Source organism: Rana temporaria, chromosome 3, assembly GCF_905171775.1.
Source record: "Rana temporaria chromosome 3, aRanTem1.1, whole genome shotgun sequence".
Taxonomy (NCBI): Eukaryota; Metazoa; Chordata; class Amphibia; order Anura; family Ranidae; genus Rana; species Rana temporaria.
This window is the reverse complement of record NC_053491.1, coordinates 9,045,533-9,064,109: the sequence shown is the minus strand read 5'-3', so window position 1 is coordinate 9,064,109 and position 18,577 is coordinate 9,045,533. Positions and strand designations below refer to the sequence as shown.

Here is an 18,577-nt window from a genome sequence, read left to right as displayed (position 1 = left end):
GCCGCCCATACGGCCGCCTATACTGCCGCCCATACGGTTGCCCATACGGCCGCCCATACGGCCGCCTATACTGCCGCCCATACTGCCGCCTATACTGCCGCCTATACTGCCGCCCATACGGTCGCCCATACTGCTGCCCATACGGTCGCCTATACTGCCGCCCATACGGTCGCCTATACTGCCGCGCATACGGTCGCCCATACTGCCGCCTATACTGCCACCTATACCGTCGCCCATACTGTTGCCCATACTGTCACCTATACTGTCGCCCATACTGCCGCCTATACTGTCGCCCATACTGTCGCCCATACTGTCGCCTATACTGCCGCCCATACTGTCACCTATACTGCCGCCCATACTGTCGCCCATACTGCCGCCTACACTGCCGCCTACACTGCCGCCTACACTGCCGCTGCTCATAAAGTTATACCCGATTTGCAAAGTTTGCAGCTTTTGAAACATTCGGGAACTTTTTAGTGATGAAAGTCCCACATAGAAAACTACATTAACAGCTCCCCCCCCCCCCCCCATAAAATCAACATAACTCAATCACCACAATGATATTTCACAGTTGGTTTACCTCTTCCAGTTTTTCGTGGTATTCCAGTATTTTTTTCTTGGCTTCTGAATAATCCTTGTATTCCGCGCAAAGTTCAAACACGTCCAGCAAAAGCAGCAGAGGGCAGTCCTGCAAACACATTGGACGGGAACCCTTTAGCCGTGTATAGGAGTGTATATAGCCGTGTATAGGAGTGTATATAGCCGTGTATAGGAGTGTATATAGCCGTGTATATGGCCGTGTATATAGCCGTGTATATGGCCGTGTATCGGAGTGTATATAGCCGTGTAAAGGAGTGTATATAGCCGTGTAAAGGAGTGTATATAGCCGTGTATATAGCCGTGTATATGGCCGCGTATCGGAGTGTATATAGCCGTATATAGGAGTGTATAAAGGAGTGTATATAGCCGTGTATAGGAGTGTATATAGCCGTGTATAGGAGTGTATATAGCCGTGTATAGGAGTGTATATAGCCGTGTATAGGAGTGTATATGGCCATGTATGGGAGTGTATATAGCCGTGTATAGGAGTGTATATAGGAGTGTATATAGCCGTGTATAGGAGTGTATATAGCCGTGTATAGGAGTGTATATAGCCGTGTATAGGAGTGTATATAGCCGTGTATAGGAGTGTATATGGCCATGTATGGGAGTGTATATAGCCGTGTATAGGAGTGTATATAGGAGTGTATATAGCCGTGTATAGGAGTGTATATAGCCGTGTATAGGAGTGTATATAGCCGTGTATAGGAGTGTATATAGCCGTGTATAGGAGTGTATATAGCCGTGTATAGGAGTGTATATGGCCGTGTATAGGAGTGTATATGGCCGTGTATAGGAGTGTATATAGCCGTGTATAGGAGTGTATATAGCCGTGTATATGGCCATGTATATAGCCGTGTATAGGAGTGTAGATAGCCGTGTGTATATAGCCATGTATCGGAGTGTATATAGCCGTGTATATGGCCGTGTATAGGAGTGTATATAGCCGTGTATAGGGCTGTATATAGGAGTGTATATAGCCGTGTATAGGAGTGTATATAGCCGTGTGTAGGAGTGTAGATAGCCGTGTGTAGGAGTGTAGATAGCCGTGTACAGGGCGGTTATGGCAAACCTTTTTGAGCCCGAGTGCCCAAACTGAAATAAATAAGTTGGTTTTGTGTAATTCTTGGGAGAGGGGGGCTGAGCAAAAGAAAGGGTTTGTGTGTGGGGGGTAAAAGGGGGGTGTAAGGGGGGGCAGAAAAAGAGAGAGGGGGGGCAGAGAGAGAGAGGAAGGCTAAGAGAGAGGGAGGGGGCTGAGAGAGCGAGAGAAAGAACAGAGAGAGAGAGAGGGGAGAGAGGGGGCTGCGAGAGAGGAGGATAGAGAGAGAGGGGGCCACGAGAGGGGGATGGAGCTAAGAGAGGGGGGCTGAGAGAGGGGGGCAGAGAGAGAGGGGGGCAGAGAGAGGGAGGGGCTAAGAGAGAGGGAGGGGCTAAGAGAGAGGGAGGGGCTGAGAGAGGGAGGGGCTGAGAGAGAGGGAGGGCCCGAGAGAGAGGGGGGACCGAGAGAGAGGGGTGTGAGATGCTGAGATAGAAGGGGAACAGAGAGGTAGGGGGGGCTGAGAGAGGGAGGGGGCTGAGACAGTGGTGTGAGAGAGAGGGGAAACAGAGAGGTGGGGGGGCTGAGAGAGAGGGAGGGGGGACAGAAAGAAAGGGGTGTAAGAGAGGGAAGGGGACTGAGATAAAGGGGGGGGGACAGAGAGGGAGGGGGACAGAGAGAGGGGGACACAGAGAGGGGGACTGAAAAAGAGGGGGGCTGAGAGAGAGGGAGGGGGGCTGAGAGGAGAGAGAGAGAGACCTCTAGCTGTGTCCTATTCTGCAGTCCCTGCTCTGCCTTCCTGCCCCAGTCTTTGCAGGTATCTGACAGTAACAACATATTATTGTACTCTCTCTATTCCTCCCACCGACACCAATAATGGGGCACTATTGCCCCCAGATGTCATTTTGATTACCTCCATGAAGATGCTGAAGGCTTTGTGTAATGTTCTACTGTCCTTCCTTCCCAGCACGATATTCCAGATCTGCGCGAGATCTTCCAGTTTCCACTTGTGATCTTCGGGAGTCGATAACGTCTGCGTAATTTCCAAATGTGTGGCATCGTTCACCGACGTCACAATAAAAGCGCACATACAGGAGAGAAGATCTGCGTTCTGATTGGAAAAAAGACATCAAAGAAAAAAGTTAAACTGATACTAAAGTCTATATATTTTTGCCTCCGAAGGAGGTTCTTTACCACATGATCAGCCGTGTCCAATTAGGGCTGATCACGATGTAAACAGGAAGAGCCGTTGATCGGCTTTTCCTCACTCGCGTCTGACAGATGTGAGTAGAGGAGAGACGATCTACGGCTCTCCTGACAGGGGGGGTTTATCAGCGCAGCCTTCCCTCGGATACCCACCCAGGACCACCAGGGATGGCCACCACACTGGACCATGGGGTATGCCATCCTAGACCACCAGGGATATGCCAATCAGTGCCCAGGCAGCTACCAGTGCCTGTCCGCAATGCTTGCCAGTGCCATCAGTTATGCCTATTAGTGCCGCCTATCAGTGCCCAGCAGTGTTGCCTATAAGTGCCACCCATAAGTTCCTCAGACGTGAGTAGAGGAGAGACGATCTACGGCTCTCCTGAGAGGGGGGGTCTGTGCTGATTGTTTATCAGCGCAGCCCCCCCTCAGATGCCCACCCAGGACCACCAGGATGCCGCCAGGACCACCAGGGATGGCCACCACACTGGACCATAGGGTATGCCGCCCTAGACCACCAGGGATATGCCAATCAGTGCCCAGGCAGCTACCAGTGCCTATTCACAATGCTTGCCAGTGCCATCAGTTATGCCTATTAGTACCACCTATCAGTGCCCAGCAGTGTTGCCTATCAGTGCCACCCATAAGTACCCATCAGTGCAGTCTTTCAGTGCCCATCAGTGCCACCTATGAGTGCCCATCAGTGCTGCATATCAGTGTTACCCATCAGTGTCGCCTAACAGTGCCCACCAGTGCCACCTATAAATGTCCATCAGTGCTCCATATCGGTGTCACCCATCAGTGCCCACCAGTGCCACCTATGAGTGCCCATCAGTGCCTCCTATCAATGTCCATCAGTGCTGCATATCAGTGTCGCCTATCAGTGCCCACCAGTGCCTCCTATCAATGTCCATCAGTGCTGCATATCAGTGCCGCCCAGGGATGGACTGGCCATTGGGACTACAGGGAGTTTCCCGGTGGGCCGATGGCTCAGTGGGCCGGCTTCAGTGACAGCGGACCGCAGCCCCCCTCCGCTCCTCTGTCTCTCCCTAACCCGCAGCGCTCACCTGGGGGGAACAAAGGACCAGAGGAGCTATGGCCTGGGAGTATCTCCCTTCTGCCTAATCTTGTCCCATGGGGGGGCGCACCGAACTGATTCTTTGCCCCGGGTGAGATAATGTCTAGCTTCCCCACTGGTACTGCCTATAAGAGTACCAGTACCAGCCATTCTACTCTAATAAAGTAGAATGGCTAGTGGCTAGTGAAGGGGGAGAGGGGGCTTGGGTGGCCGGGGGGGGGGGGGGGTTGCGGGCGTTGTCCGGCCGCCATGGGAGAGACCTGTCAAGGTGGGCCAGTCTGGATGAATTCCAGGGCCAAATTTCTGTCCCAGTCCAGCCCTGGTGCCGCCTATCAGTGCCCATTGTCAGTGCCCACAAGTGCCACCTCATCAGTGCCATATCATCGGTGCCGCCTTATCAGTGACCAGCAGTGCAGCTTATCAGTGAAGGAGGAAACACCACCAAAGGAAAACTCTATTTGTGGGAACAAAATGATAAAAAAAGGAGTTTGGGTACAGTGTAGCACGACCGCGCAATTGTCATTTAAAAAGTGACAGCGCTGAAAGCTGAAAATTGTCCTGGGCAGGAAGGGGGGGGGAGTGCCCGATATTGAAGGGGTTAAATATGCTTTAACCACTTCCTTACTGGGCACTTAAACCCCTTTCCTGCCCAGAGGACTTTTTGTGATTCGGCACTGCGTCACTGTCGCACGGTCGTGCGACGTGGCTCCCAAACAAAATTGACGTCCTTTTTTCCCCACAAAAAGAGCTTTCTTTTGGTGGTATTTGATCACCTCTGCGGTTTTTATTTTTTATAAATAATATAAACAAAAATAGAGCGACAATTTTGAAAAAAAAAAAAAAAATTGTTTACTTGTTGCTGTAATAAATGGCTCAATTTAAAAAAAAAAAAAACATTTTTTATCCTCAGTCTAGGCCGATACGTATTCTACATATTTTTAGTAAAAAAAAAAAAAAAAAATCGCAATAAGCGACTGGTTTGCGCAAAAGTTATAGCGCCTACAAAATAAGGGACAGAATTATTATTTTTTTATTATTTTTTTTTACTAGTAATGGCGGCGATCTGTGATTTTTATTGCGACTGCGACGTTATGGCAGACACATCGGACACTTTTGACACATTTTTGGCGCCATTCACATTTATACTGCAATCAGTGCTATAAATATGCACTAATTACTGTATAAATGTGACTGGCAGGGAAGGGGTTAACACTAGGGGGTGAGGAAGGGGTTAAATGTGTACCCTAATTAGTGTTCTAACTGTGGGGGAGGGGGGGTGACTGGGGGGGTGACCGATCTGTGTCTCTATGTACAAGAGACACAGATCGGTCTCCTCTCTCCCTGACAGCACCGCTGTCTGCGAGAGCCGGTAATGAGAGATGATCTCATATGTAAACATATGAGATCATCTCTCATTGGCCGCACAGATCGCCTAGAAAACGGCCGCTCCGATTGGCCGTTCACGGCGATCTGTGACTGGCTGTGTCCGAGGGACACGGCCAGCACAGCAGTTCCCCGCTGCGCGCTCGGGAGCGCGCGCGGGGAACGAGCAAAGGGGCGGACGTCTATTGACGGCGCCTCAGAGAATTAGAACCACCCCGCGGCCGTCAATAGTCGTACGGCCGTCGGGAAGTGGTTAAACAAGTCCTTAGAATATCTCTTCCAATCTTTCATCCACTTACCTCGGTACAAGTAGACAACACACTAAACAGAGGTATCCCGTGCCTCATGCACTCTTTCAGAAGCATCTTGGAAGGTTCAGACGTGTTAAGGCATTTCTCCAAAACATGGTGGACGGTATTGGGGTTCGTCTCCATGTCGGCTTCCCGTATGGGGCATTCAGCGGACCCTTTGCCTTTCAGGGCCAAGGCAATGTGGCCGGCCAAGACGGGGTTCAGATCATTCAGAACATTAAAAACCTGAAAGGAAAGAAGTCAATGTCAGGAAAAAGTAGCAGAGGTGACAGAGTGAGAAGGTAGGTGGCTGTAGGGTGCACTTACCTCCTCCTGGCTGTTGGCGTGGACAAGGAGCTGCAGCCAGTCTTGATTCTGCGCAAAGTATCTCAGATGTAAGGAAGTGGAAGGAATGGAGTGCAGGTGACAAAACTGCACAGCCGTGACCCATAATCCATTGCAGTGAGTGCTGGGAAGAGAAACGTAAAATGATATCATGATCTGATTACACGCAAACTAATCCATCATAGTCTGGATGGAGACACGCCCCTTACTTAGAGTTCCGGGTCACGGAATATTTCTACAGGAGTGTGCATGATCCGGTCACACTATGCTACCTCTGCCTTATACACTTAAAGGGGTTGTAAACGTAAAGGTACAATTTTTTTTTTTCTAAATAGCTTCCTTTAAGTTAGTGCAGTCCTCCTTCACTTACCTCATCCTTTCATTTTGCTTTTCAGACCCGGTTCACACTGGGGCGACACGACAGGCGGCTCAGCCGCCTGACGAGTCGCGTCCCATTGAATGCAATGGAACCGTTCTAATAGGAGCGACGCAAGTCGCTCCGACTTAGAAAAAGGTTCCTGTACGACTTCGGGGGCGACTCGGGGCGACCTGCATTGACTTCTATACAGAAGTCGTTTTGCAAATCGCCTCTGAAGGCGTCCTCAGGACGACTTGCAGAGTCGCCCCCGAAGTCGTGCTGCTGCTGTGTGAACCGACTCTAAATGTCCTTATTTCTTCTGAGAAATCCTCACTTCCTGTTCTTCTGTCTGTAACTCCACACAGTAATGCAAGGCTTTCTCCCTGGTGTGGAGTGTCGTGCTCGCCCCCTCCCTTGGTCTAGTCTACAGGAGAGTCAGGACGCCCACTAACACACAGCTCCTTTCTCTATCTGCAACGTAGGGAGCGAGCACGACACTCCACACCAGGAAGAAAGCCTTACATTACTGTGTGAAGGAAGGAAAAGACGCTATTTTAGGGGAAAAAAAATTGTACCTTTACAACCCCTTTAAAGTGGAACTTCAGTAATTTTTTCATTTTCCCCTCTATTAAATCTTCTGCCGTTGTTGTTGTTGTTGTTTTAACTTTGGATAGTAAAACTTTTTTTTTCTGCCAGTAAATCCCTTATACAGCCCACTTCCTGTTTCCTTATACAGCCCACTTCCTGTTTCCTTATACAGCCCACTTCCTGTTTCCTTATACAGCCCACTTCCTGTTTCTTGTCTGGTCATTAGCCCAGGATTATGACATCATGCACAGATCTCTCCCTCACTCTTAGGAAGGGAGGGGAGGTGAGTCATAAGAGGGCCAATGAGAGCTGCAGAGCTGGAGGTGTGCCTCTGTGTAAATCCAGGAAGTGAACAGGCAGCAGCTTCAGCTGCCCACAGTTAAAATGGCTGCAGCCAGACTCGGTGGAGGGAGGTTTCTGCAGGATATTTGGCAAGTACAGAAACATGAGGGGGACCTCATAAAGTTTCCGGTGACTGTATATCTTTAGTGTTAACTTCTCTCTCTCCAAAGCTCTAAGTGTGGTTTCTCTCTGGTGCTTCGTTCCTCTTATTAGCATGTGTCACTTCTGAGAAGTTCTCTGAGAGTAGACAACACAAATTTGTGTTGGGGAGGAGCTTAGAGGGAGACTAGCATGGAGCTTGTCTATTCATAATACAGCTCTGCATGTTTCTTTTGCTGCCTATGTGGAAAGGGGGGGGGGGTGTCCCTTTCCTCCAATCAGATCAGAGGAAGAAAGATTTTTAACACAATCTGCACTTTTTAAAGGGTGTAGGAAGGGGAAGACAGCAGATATAAAAGTAAAACTTATGTAGGAGTTTTTTTTCTCATCTCTGTGTGTCATCTGAGGCCCTTCACTTCATTGGGTATATGTGAGCGTTTACAACCACTTCCCTACCCGCCCATAGACATAGGATGTCCGCAGGAGGGATCTACCATTCTGGGCGGGCGTCATATCACGTTCTGGGCTTCCTGGCCGTCTAGGGGGCGCGTCACTCGGGAGCCGGTGGGCATGTCCGGCGGCCGCGATGTCCGTCAGGCACCCGCGATTGCTGGTAATACAGATCCACGTCCTGTCAGGGGAGAGGAGACCGATGGTGTGTTCCCAGTACAGAGGAACACCGATCGGTCTCCTCGCCTTGTGAGTCTTCTCCCCCCACACAGTTCGAATCACTCCCTAGGACACACTTAATCCCTTCCCCGCCAGTCACATTTACACAGTAATCAGTGCATATTTATAGCACCGATTGCATGTGAATGGTCCCAAAATAGCGTTAATGTGTCCGCCGCAATATCGCAGTCACAATAAAAATTACAGATCGCTGTCATTACTAGTAAAAAAAAAATGAATAATAAAAATGACATAAAACGATCCCCTATTTTGTAGACGCTATAACCAATCAATATACGCTTATTGCGATTTTTTTTTTTACCAAAAATAGGAGGAAAATTATTATTTTTTTTATATATATATTTTTGTGGGATATTTATTATAGCAAAAAGTAAAAAATATTGATATTTTTTTCAAAATTGTCGCTCTATTTTTGTTTTTAGCGCAAAAAATAAAAACCGCAGACATGATCAAATACCACCAAAAGAAAGCTCTATTTGTGAGGGGAAAAAAAGGACGTCAATTTTGTTTGGGAGCCATGTCGCACGACCGCGCAATTGTCAGTTAAAGCGACTTTACTTTTTGCTATAATAAATATCCCCCAAAAACATATATAAAAAAAACATTTTTTTCCTCAGTTTAGGCCGATACGTATTCTTCTATCTATTTTGGTAAAAGAAAAAAATCGCAATAAGCGTTTATCGGTTGGTTTGCGCAAAATTTATAGTGTTTACAAAATAGGGGATATTTTTATTGCATTTTTATTAATTTTTTGTTTCTTACTACTAATGGCGGCGATCAGCGATTTTTTTCATGACTGAGACATTATGGCGGACACATTTGACACATTTTTGGGACCAGTGTAATTTTCACAGCAAAAAATGCATTTAAAATGCATTGTTTATTGTGAAAATGACAATTGCAGTTTGGGAGTTAACCACTAGGGGGCGCTGTTGGGTTTATGTGTGACCTGAAGTGTGTTTACAACTGTAGGGGGGTGTGGCTGTAGGTGTGACATCATCGATTGTGTCCCCCTATAAAAGGGAACACACGATCCATGCAGCCGCCACAGTGAAGCACGGGGAAGGTGTGTTTACACGCGGCTCTCCCCGTTCTTCAGCTCCGGGGACCGATCGCGTGACTCCAGCGGCGATCGGGTCCCGCAGTCCCGGTCACAGAGCTTCGGACCGGGGTCGCGGGCGCGCGCCGCAGGCGCACGGCCACGACCCCATGGCTGGGCTTAAAGGACAACATACCTATACGTTGATGTGCCCAGCCGTGCCATTCTGCCGGCGTATATACCATTTTTTGCGAGACGGCACAGTCGCTTTAACTGACAATTACGCGGTCACACGACGTTGTACGCAAACCAAATTGACGTCCTTTTTTTCCCACAAATAGAGCTTTCTTTTGGTGGTATTTGATCACCTCTGCGGTTTTTATTTTTTGCGCTATAAACAAAAATAGAGCGACAATTTTGAAAAAAATTCAATATTTTTTACTTTTTGCTATAATAAATATCCCCCCAAAAAACGAATATCTTCCTCGGTTTTCTTCTACATATTTTTGGTAAAAAAAAAAAAGCAAAAAGTGTATATTGATTGGTTGGCTCAAAATGTATAGCGTCTACAAAATAGGGGATATATTGATGGCATTTTTATTATTTTTATTTTACCAGTAATGGTGGTGATTGGTGTTTTTTAGCGGGACTGTGACATTGCGGTGGACACATCGGACATCTAACTGACATTTTTGACACTTTTTTTGGGGAACCAGTGACAGTTATAACAGTAATCAGAGCTAGAAATATGCACTGTCACTGTACTAATGACACTGGCAGGGAAGGGGTTAACACTAGTGGTGATCAAGGGGTTAAATGTGTTCCCTGAAGGTGCTTTCTAACTGCGTGGGGGATGGGCTGCCTGGGGAAACGCAAAAATCCGTCTTCCTGCATAGCAGAAAGACAGGATCTGTGTGATCATCCCTGTCAGAATGGAGAGCTGCCTTGTTTACACAGGCAGATTCCCGTTCTGTCCCCTTAGGGAACGATCACGGGTGGCTGGTGGACATCGAGTCCGCCCCACCTGCTGATTGGCACCCCAGTGGGCGTGTGTGCGCGCGCCCCCCCCCGGTGGACGGAGCACGCGCACGCCCACAATATAGAGTTCCAGACCGTGGCGGTGCGTCCATAGAGGGCCCCCTCTCGCTCCCGCACCGCCACGGAAAAACAATACATAGATTCATGCCTTGCATGAATCTATGTATTGTCGCCGCTGCCGCCCACTATTCAGATGGCCGGCCCCCAGGTGAGCGCCGGCCATCTGAATAACAGCAGCTGGTTGGCTGTGGAAGTGTCTATCAGGGCCTGAGGGCTGTAATCGGCTTCCAAATAGTTAACCAGGGGACGCACGGGGTGTGCGTTCCCTGGTTAACATTGACACGCGTCTCAGCCAATCAGGTTCACCGGATCTGGTTACCAGTAACCTGATTGGCTGAAGCGACATCGAGGGCTGGACTACATCGAGGGATCGCGGGGGAAGATCCGAGGATGGCTGACCAAGAAAGGTAAGTGCCAGGCGGGGGGTAGCAATCTGATGGGCACAGTGGTGCCAATTTATGGGCACAGTGGTGACAATTGATGGGCACAGTGACTGCGTTTAATGGCATGGCACAGTGGCAACAATTGATGGGCACAGTGGCGACAATTGATGGGCACAGTGGCTGTGTTTAATGGCATGGCACAGTGGCGACAATTAATGGGCACAGTGGCAACAATTGATGGCACAGTGGCTGCGTTTGATGGCATGGCACAGTGGCAACAATTTTATGGCACATCCGAGGATGGCTGACCGAGAAAGGTAAGTGCCAGGCGGGGGGGTAGCAATCTGTCGGCATTTTAGGGGCAAACTGGTGGCAATTGATGGGCACAGTGGTGACAATGGCATGGCACAGTGGCGACAATTGATGGGCACAGTGGCGACAATTAAATGGCACAGTGGCTGCATTTGGCATGGCACATTGGCGACAATTGATGGTACAGTGGCTGCCTTTGGCATGGCACAGTGGCGACAATTGATGGGCACAGTGGCAACAATTTTATGGCACAGTGGCTGCGTTTGATGGGCACAGTGGCGGCAATTGATGGGCACAATGGCGGCAATTGATGGGCACAGTGAGGCTGCAATTGATGTTTTATTTTTTCGTTTTTTTGCGCCCCCCAAAAAATTTGGAGCACCAGCCGCCACGGGTTCCAGAGCAGACGTACAATGCTGGCTGCTGATTGGAACACCCGTGTGAAAAGGGGTGTTCGAAAAAATGAGGTCACACCCACCACACTTGTGTTTTCAATAAATGCTTTGTGACCACCTGGCCAACGTCTGACGTTACCTACCTGCGCTCTTTTTCCAGATCCACAGCCACCACCTCCTCCAAGCTCGTTAAAAGATCTTTAGCCGCCTCGGCCTCATTGTCAACCAACTTTAATAATCTCTTACCTGTAACAAAAATATAAAAAAGCATGGCAGGAAGACATAACCATAATAGTAATATACACTATATTGTCATAAGTATTGGGACATCCCTTGTGACAACAACAGACAGGTCCTCCTTATGGAGAGATTTGGTGTCTCCAAGACCCCAAATCCCTCCTCTGCCCTTAACCACTTTAAGACCCAGCCTGTTTTCCAGACTTGGGGGTAGATTCACAAAGATCTGCCCCGGCGCAGCGTATCGGAGATACGCTACGCCGCAACTTACTTTTTTTGGTTTGAATCCTCAACGAATTTGCGCCGTAAGTAGGGGTGCAACGGATCACAGTTGATCCATGATCCGAACGGGTCACCCCCTTCGGATCGGAACACACTGTGATCCGCGGATTGCCGCGGCTCCGGAGCTAGGCCGAAGCCGCGGCCTTTCCTAATGTTATGGCCGCGGCTCCGGAGCTAGGCCGAAGCCGCGGCCTTTCCTAACGTTATGGCCCCGGCCTACCTCCGGAGCCGCGGCCATAACGCTAGGAAAGGCCGCGGCTTCGGCCTAGCTCCGGAGCCGCGGGAATAACATTAGGAAAGGCCGCGGCTTCGGCCTAGCCCCGGAGCCGCGGTCATCTTGGTACACCCGGCAGCGGCCCTCCTCTGTTTACACCCACAGAGGAGGAGCCCGCACTCGTGGGTCACACGCTGGGAGTGTCTGTACTGCCCGAGGGGGGTCTCTTGCCCTGAGAGGAGGAGGGGGGGTCTCTTGCCCTGAGAGGAGGGGGGGGTCTCTTGTACTGAGAGGAAGGGGGGGTCTCTTGTACTGAGAGGAAGGGGGGGTCTCTTGTACTGAGAGGAAGGGGGGGTCTGCACCGAGGGGGTACTATAGTTGGGGGGGGGGGATGTGTATATTACAGTGGGGGGGAATTGTGTATATTACAGTGGTGGGGGGGGGAGATGTGGATGGGAAGATTTTTTTTTTTTTTGCCGATCAGAAAAATGATCCGATCCGTGACTCCTGATCCGAGGAACGATCCGAACCGTGAGTTTTTTGATCCGTTGCACCCCTAGCCGTAAGTTACGGCGGCGTAGTGTATCTCTCGCGGCGTAACGGCGCCTAATTCAAATCGGCGAATAGGGGGGCGTGTTTCATTTAAATGAAGCGCGTCCCTGCGCCGAATGAACTGCGCATGCGCCGTCCCTAAATTTCCCGCCGTGCATTGCGCTAAATGACGTCGCAAGGACGTCATTTTTTTTTAACATAGACGTGAATTACGTCCATCCCGAATTACGGACGACTTACGCAAAAAAAAAAAATTCTAACTAAACGCGGGAACGACGGCCATACTTAACATGGCAGGTGTAACTATACGCCGCAAAACACCAACTTTAACTATACGCCGGAAAAAGCCGACTAGAGACGACGTAAGAGAATGCGACGGCCACGCGTACGTTCGTGGATCGTCAGAAATAGCTAATTTGCATACTCGACGCGGAAAACGACGAGAACTCCACCCAGCGGGCGCCGAAGTATTGCATCTACGATCCGAAGACGTACGCCTGTCGGATCAAACCCAGATGCCGTCGTATCTTGGTTTGAGGATTCAAACCAAAGATACGACGCGGGAAATTTGAAAGTACCCCGGCGTATCAGTAGATACGCTGGCGTACTCGCTCTGTAGATCTGCCCCTCGGTGTTTACAAGTTAAAAACATGTTTTTTTGCTCGAAAATTACTTAGAACCCCCAAACATTATAATTTTCTTTCTAACACCCTAGAGAATAAAATGGCGATCGTTACAATACTTTTTGTCACACCATAGTTGCGCAGCGGTCTTACAAGCGCACTTTTTTTGGGAAAAAAACACTTTTTTAAATTAAAAAATAAGACACACAGTAAAGTTAGCCCAATTTATTTTTTTTATATTGCGAAAGATGATGTTACGCCGAATAAATTGATACCCAACATGTCATGCAAACGATCAATTTTCAGCATGAAAAAAACGTAGTTTTTCAGCATGTCCAAAAAACGACGTTTTCCCAACTTCATCATTATAACGACATTGCCTACACACCATCGTTTTAAAAAAATGCTCTAGCAAAGCGCGGTGACGTACAACACGTACGACGGCACTATAAAGGGGACGTTCTATTCGCCTTGGGGCTGCTTTAGCCGATTCCTTGTTAGTAAAAGACGATTTGCGCTTTTCTGTCTGTTACAGCGTGATGAATGTGCTTACTCCATTACGAACGCTAGTTTTACCAGAACGAGCGCTCCTGTCTCATAACTTGCTTCTGGGCATGCGCGGGTTTTTTACGTCGTTTTAGCCCACACACCATCAATTTTTACAACCCGAAAAACGACATTGTTTAAAACGACGTAAAAAAATGCAGCATGTTCGAATTTTGTAGCCCAGACACCATCATTTTAAATGAAGTTTTTGAAAAACAAAGTTTTTTTCATGCCGAAAAATGATCGTGTGTACGCGGCATTTTTATTAATATATTTTTTTTTTTACTAGTAATGGCAGCGATCAGCGATTTCTATCGTGACTGCAACATTATAGCGGACACATTGGACACTTTAGGCTCCATTCACACCTAGGCAGACAAATTTGCGGCGTTTTGTCGCCGCAAATCGCGGTACAAATAGCGGTATTGTCCGCCTAGATGTGCCCCAGATTGACCCCCTCTATGGAGATGGTTCCCATCTCCTAGCCGAACGCCGAAAGCCGCCTGAAAAAAAGGTCCGGGACCTTTTTTCAGGCGGCAGGCGTCTGGCGTTCAGCGTGGAGATGTGAACCATCTCCATAGAGGGACATGTGTTTTCATCCCTCTGGCGGCAGCGGCGTAGCACTACAGGCGTAAAAACGCCTAGGTGTGAATGGGGGCTTAGACACTATTTTGGGACCATTGTCATTTTTACAGCCATCAGTGCTATAAAAATGCATTGATTACTGTGAAAATGCCACTGGCAGTGAAGGGGTTAACCTGTAGGGGGCGTGGCTTGGCGTGTGACAACACTGATGGTCGTTCCCTATGACACTCACCTCTCCCCGTTCTTCAGCGATGTGACTCCGATCGCGGGACACCGGCGGCAATCGAGTCCCGGAGGCGCGGTCACAGAGCACATGACCGAGTCGCCAGTGTGCCACCGGCGGCACGGAGTCTTTCCAAGGTTTGCCCGGGTTAGCCTCGGGCCTTTCCGGTCGTTTCCGAGGCTCTCCGGCGCCCCCCAACATCTGGCCACATGCTGTATTGCATGCCATTGAAGTCAACGCGGAACAAATTATTTTCGTTTCCATTGACTTTAATGGGGAAGCTCGCATTGATATGCGAGTGCTTCGGATTACGAGCGTTCTCCTGGAATGGATTATTCTCGTAATCCAAGGTTTCACTGTATATAAAAATTAAAGGCAAAGGAACAAAAAAATAAATAAAAAATTTGCAATAGAGGGACATCACTGGGACCACAGAAAAATCCACCATTGTGAAGGAGAATACCTAATTCCTGTGTATGGGATTTGTGTTCGGATTCCTCCAGGTCGGAGGTCGCATGCTTCAGGATGACGTTGGCCACATTGACATCCACCCGTAACTTGTGACTCCTCCTTCCGAGTAACTCCAGGAAGCAAACGCAGGAAGAGACGATGGAGGGAACGCTAAAAGAGGAGAGCGCCAACACGTAGACGTCTGCGGCGGCCTGCTGGATTCTGGGAAATAAACGGGGAAATCGTTATTAAAGAGGAACACGGAATATCACTCTTCCACAGCACTGCCCCCCCCCCCTTAACATCAAATGGAAAAAGAAAATATGGACAGCCGCACTCTTTTTTTTATTTAAAAAAAGGAAAAATGCACTACAAGTCACAGCACGCTTCCATTTACGGATGATGGAGGCCACTGTGCTCACTGGGACCTTCAATGCTGCAGAAATGTGTCTGTACCCCTCCCCCGATCTGTGCCTCCATACAATCCTGTCTCCGAGGTCTACAGACAAATCCTTGGACTCCATGGCTTGGTTTGTGCTCTGACATGCACTGTTACCTGTGGGACCTTCTATAGACAGGGGTGTGCCTTTCCAAATCATGTCCAATCACCTGGATTTACCACAGGTGGACTCCAATCAACTTGTAGAAACATCTTGAGGATGATCAGTGGAAACAGGAGGCACCTGAGATCAATACTGAGTGTCATGGCAAAGGATGTGATACTTATGTGCATGGGAGGAGCCTGTGATACTTGTGTGCATGGGAGGAGCCTGATACTTGTGTGCATGGGAGGAGCCTGTAAAAATTATGTGCATGGGAGGAGCCTGTGATACTTGTGTACATGGGAGGAGCCTGTGATACTTGTGTACATGGGAGGAGCCTGTGATACTTATGTACATGGGAGGAGCCTGTGATACTTATGTACATGGGAGGAGCCTGTGATACTTATGTACATGGGAGGAGCCTGTGATACTTTTGTACATGGGAGGAGCCTGTAATATCTGTGTACATGGGAGGAGCATGTGATACTTGTGTACATGGGAGGAGCCTGTGATACTTATGTCGCATGCTTCAGGATGATGGGAGGAGCCTGTAATATATGTGTACATGGGAGGAGCCTGTGATACTTATGTACATGGGAGGAGCCTGTGATACTTTTGTACATGGGAGGAGCCTGTGATACTTGTGTACATGGGAGGAGCCTGTGATACTTGTGTACATGGGAGGGGCCTGTGATACTTGTGTACATGGGAGGGGCATGTGATACTTATGTACATGGGAGGAGCCTGTAATATCTGTGTACATGGGAGGAGCCTGTGATTCTTATGTACATGGGAGGAGCCTGTGATTCTTATGTACATGGGAGGAGCCTGTGATTCTTATGTACATGGGAGGAGCCTGTGATACTTATGTACATGGGAGGAGCCTGTGATACTTATGTACATGGGAGGAGCCTGTGATACTTATGTACATGGGAGGAGCCTGTGATTCTTATGTACATGGGAGGAGCCTGTGATACTTTTGTACATGGGAGGAGCCTGTGATACTTTTGTACACAGATTTTTTTTCATTTTTATTACATTTTAAAAGACTTCAAACAAACTTCTTTCACGTTGTCATTATGGGGGTTTGATTGTAGAATTTCGAGGACAATAATGAATTTAATCTGTTTTGGAATGAGGCCGTATTATACATTTTTTTGGGAAAAAGTGAAGCGCTGTGAATACTTTCCGGATGCTCTGTAGATACAGTATAGTGAGTGAGCATGGTCCTCCCAGGGAAGCAAGTGCATTACTTGCAGGATCAGCAGTTAAAATTACAGGAAAATGGCCTGAAAGGGGTTGTAAAGTTTTTTTTTCTTTTTTTTAAATAACAAACATGTTATAGTTACCTCCTCCTGAGAGCAGCCCTGATCCTCCTCTTCTGGGGTCCCCCAGCGGCGCTCCTGGCTCCTCCCTGCATCGAGTGCCCCCTTGGAGACCCACATTCCTTGGGGGCATTCATGCGGGTGCGCTCTTGAGTCCTGCTGTTGCGTCCATTGACACAGACAGCAGGACTGGATTTGATTGACAGCAACGGGAGATGCTATCAATCCATCCAATGAGGACCCGAGATAGCGGCTGGAGCTGGTGTGCTTATTCCCGTCGCTGGAAAGATGGGGTTCAGGTAAGTAAAGGGCGGCTCTGGGGGAGATGCTGCACCACAGGAGGTCTTCATCTTAATGCATAGAATGCAAACCTTGAGGGTCTAAAACCCCTTAACCACTTAAGACCCGGACCATTATGCAGGTAAAGGAGCAGGCCCCTTTTTGCGATTCGGCACTGCGCCGCTTTAACTGACAATTGCGCGGTCGTGCGACGTGGCTCCCAAAAAAAATGGAGGTCATTTTTTCCCCACAAATAGAGCTTTCTTTTGGTGGTATTTGATCACCTCTGCAGTTTTTAGTTTTTGCGCTATAAACAAAAATAGAGCGACAATTTAAAAAAAAAATGCAATATTTTTTACTTTTTGTTATAATAAATATCCCCCAAAAATATATATTAAAAAACATTTTTTTTCCTCAGTTTAGGCCGATACGTATTCTTCTACATATGTTTGGTAAAAAAAAACGCAATAAGCGTTTATCGGTTGGTTTTCACAAAATTTATAGCGTTTACAAAATAGGGGATAGTTTTATTGCACTTTTATTAATAATTTTTTTTTTTACTACGAATGGCGGCAATCAGCGATTTTTTTCGTGACTGCGACATTGTGGCGGACACTTCGGACAATTTTGACACATTTTTGGGACCATTGTCATTTTCACAGCAAAAAATGCATTAAAAATGCATTGTTTACTGTGAAAATGACAATTGCAGTTTGGGAGTTAACCACAAGGGGGCGTTGAAGGGGTTAAGTGTGACCTCATCTGTGTTTCTAAATGTAGGGGCTGGACGTGTGACATCATTGATTGCGTTTCCCTATAAAAGGGAACACACGATCGATTACGGCGCCACTGTGAAGAATGGGGAAGCTGTGTTTACACTCACCTCTCCCCGTTCTTCAGCGCGGGACTCCAGCGGCGATCGGGTCCCGCGGTCACGGCGCTTCGGACCAGGTCGTGTGAACGCGCCGCGCGCGACCCCACGGCTGGGCTTAAAGGGCCACGTAGAGGTACGTTGATGTGCCCAGCCGTGCCATTCTGCCGACGTATATCGGCGTGAAGGGGTCCTTAAGTGGTTAAAGGGGACGTACCCGATGCCCTTGAGCCCAGCTGTGCCATTTTGTCGGCGTATATCGTCGTGCGCCGGTCTTCAAGCGGTTCAAGTATCAAAACCAATGAAGCCGCCGCATCAATAAGCCCATAAGCTGTGATATATTATGTTCTTGGGTTTAGATACATTTAACTTACAACGGTTGGGGATCTTTGACCTTCAGAAGCTCTTTCACGATGAAGGTGTAGAACGCCATCGATGGCCGGCCACTGCGCAAGTAGAAGAAAAGATCCAGCTGCTCCTGTATGGCGTACTTACTGACCAACCGCGGGCAGGAGAAGTGAGGGAGCTCCGTACTGCTATCTGAAAACAGATAGGTAGATTCAGGTAGAGAAGCCTATAGTTACGGCGGCGTAGCTTAGCGTGTTT

At 48.4% G+C, this 18,577-nt stretch overlaps 2 protein-coding genes across 13 annotated transcripts in view; both read right to left on the bottom strand.

The window, feature by feature from the left end:
- KIF23 (kinesin family member 23) overlaps positions 1 to 18,577 on the bottom strand; it is a 912,882-nt gene that overhangs the window by 139,451 nt on the left and 754,854 nt on the right. The gene's annotated exons all lie outside the window — the stretch shown is intronic.
- SPG11 (SPG11 vesicle trafficking associated, spatacsin) overlaps positions 1 to 18,577 on the bottom strand; it is a 147,984-nt gene that overhangs the window by 43,596 nt on the left and 85,811 nt on the right. Inside the window, exons 22-28 of the mRNA XM_040342210.1 lie at positions 18,346 to 18,511; positions 14,968 to 15,176; positions 11,386 to 11,488; positions 5,921 to 6,062; positions 5,603 to 5,839; positions 2,550 to 2,747; positions 581 to 688 (exon numbers count right to left, since the gene is read on the bottom strand). Coding sequence (XP_040198144.1) covers positions 581 to 688; positions 2,550 to 2,747; positions 5,603 to 5,839; positions 5,921 to 6,062; positions 11,386 to 11,488; positions 14,968 to 15,176; positions 18,346 to 18,511 — 1,163 coding nt within the window. The remainder of the gene's footprint in view (positions 1 to 580; positions 689 to 2,549; positions 2,748 to 5,602; positions 5,840 to 5,920; positions 6,063 to 11,385; positions 11,489 to 14,967; positions 15,177 to 18,345; positions 18,512 to 18,577) is intronic.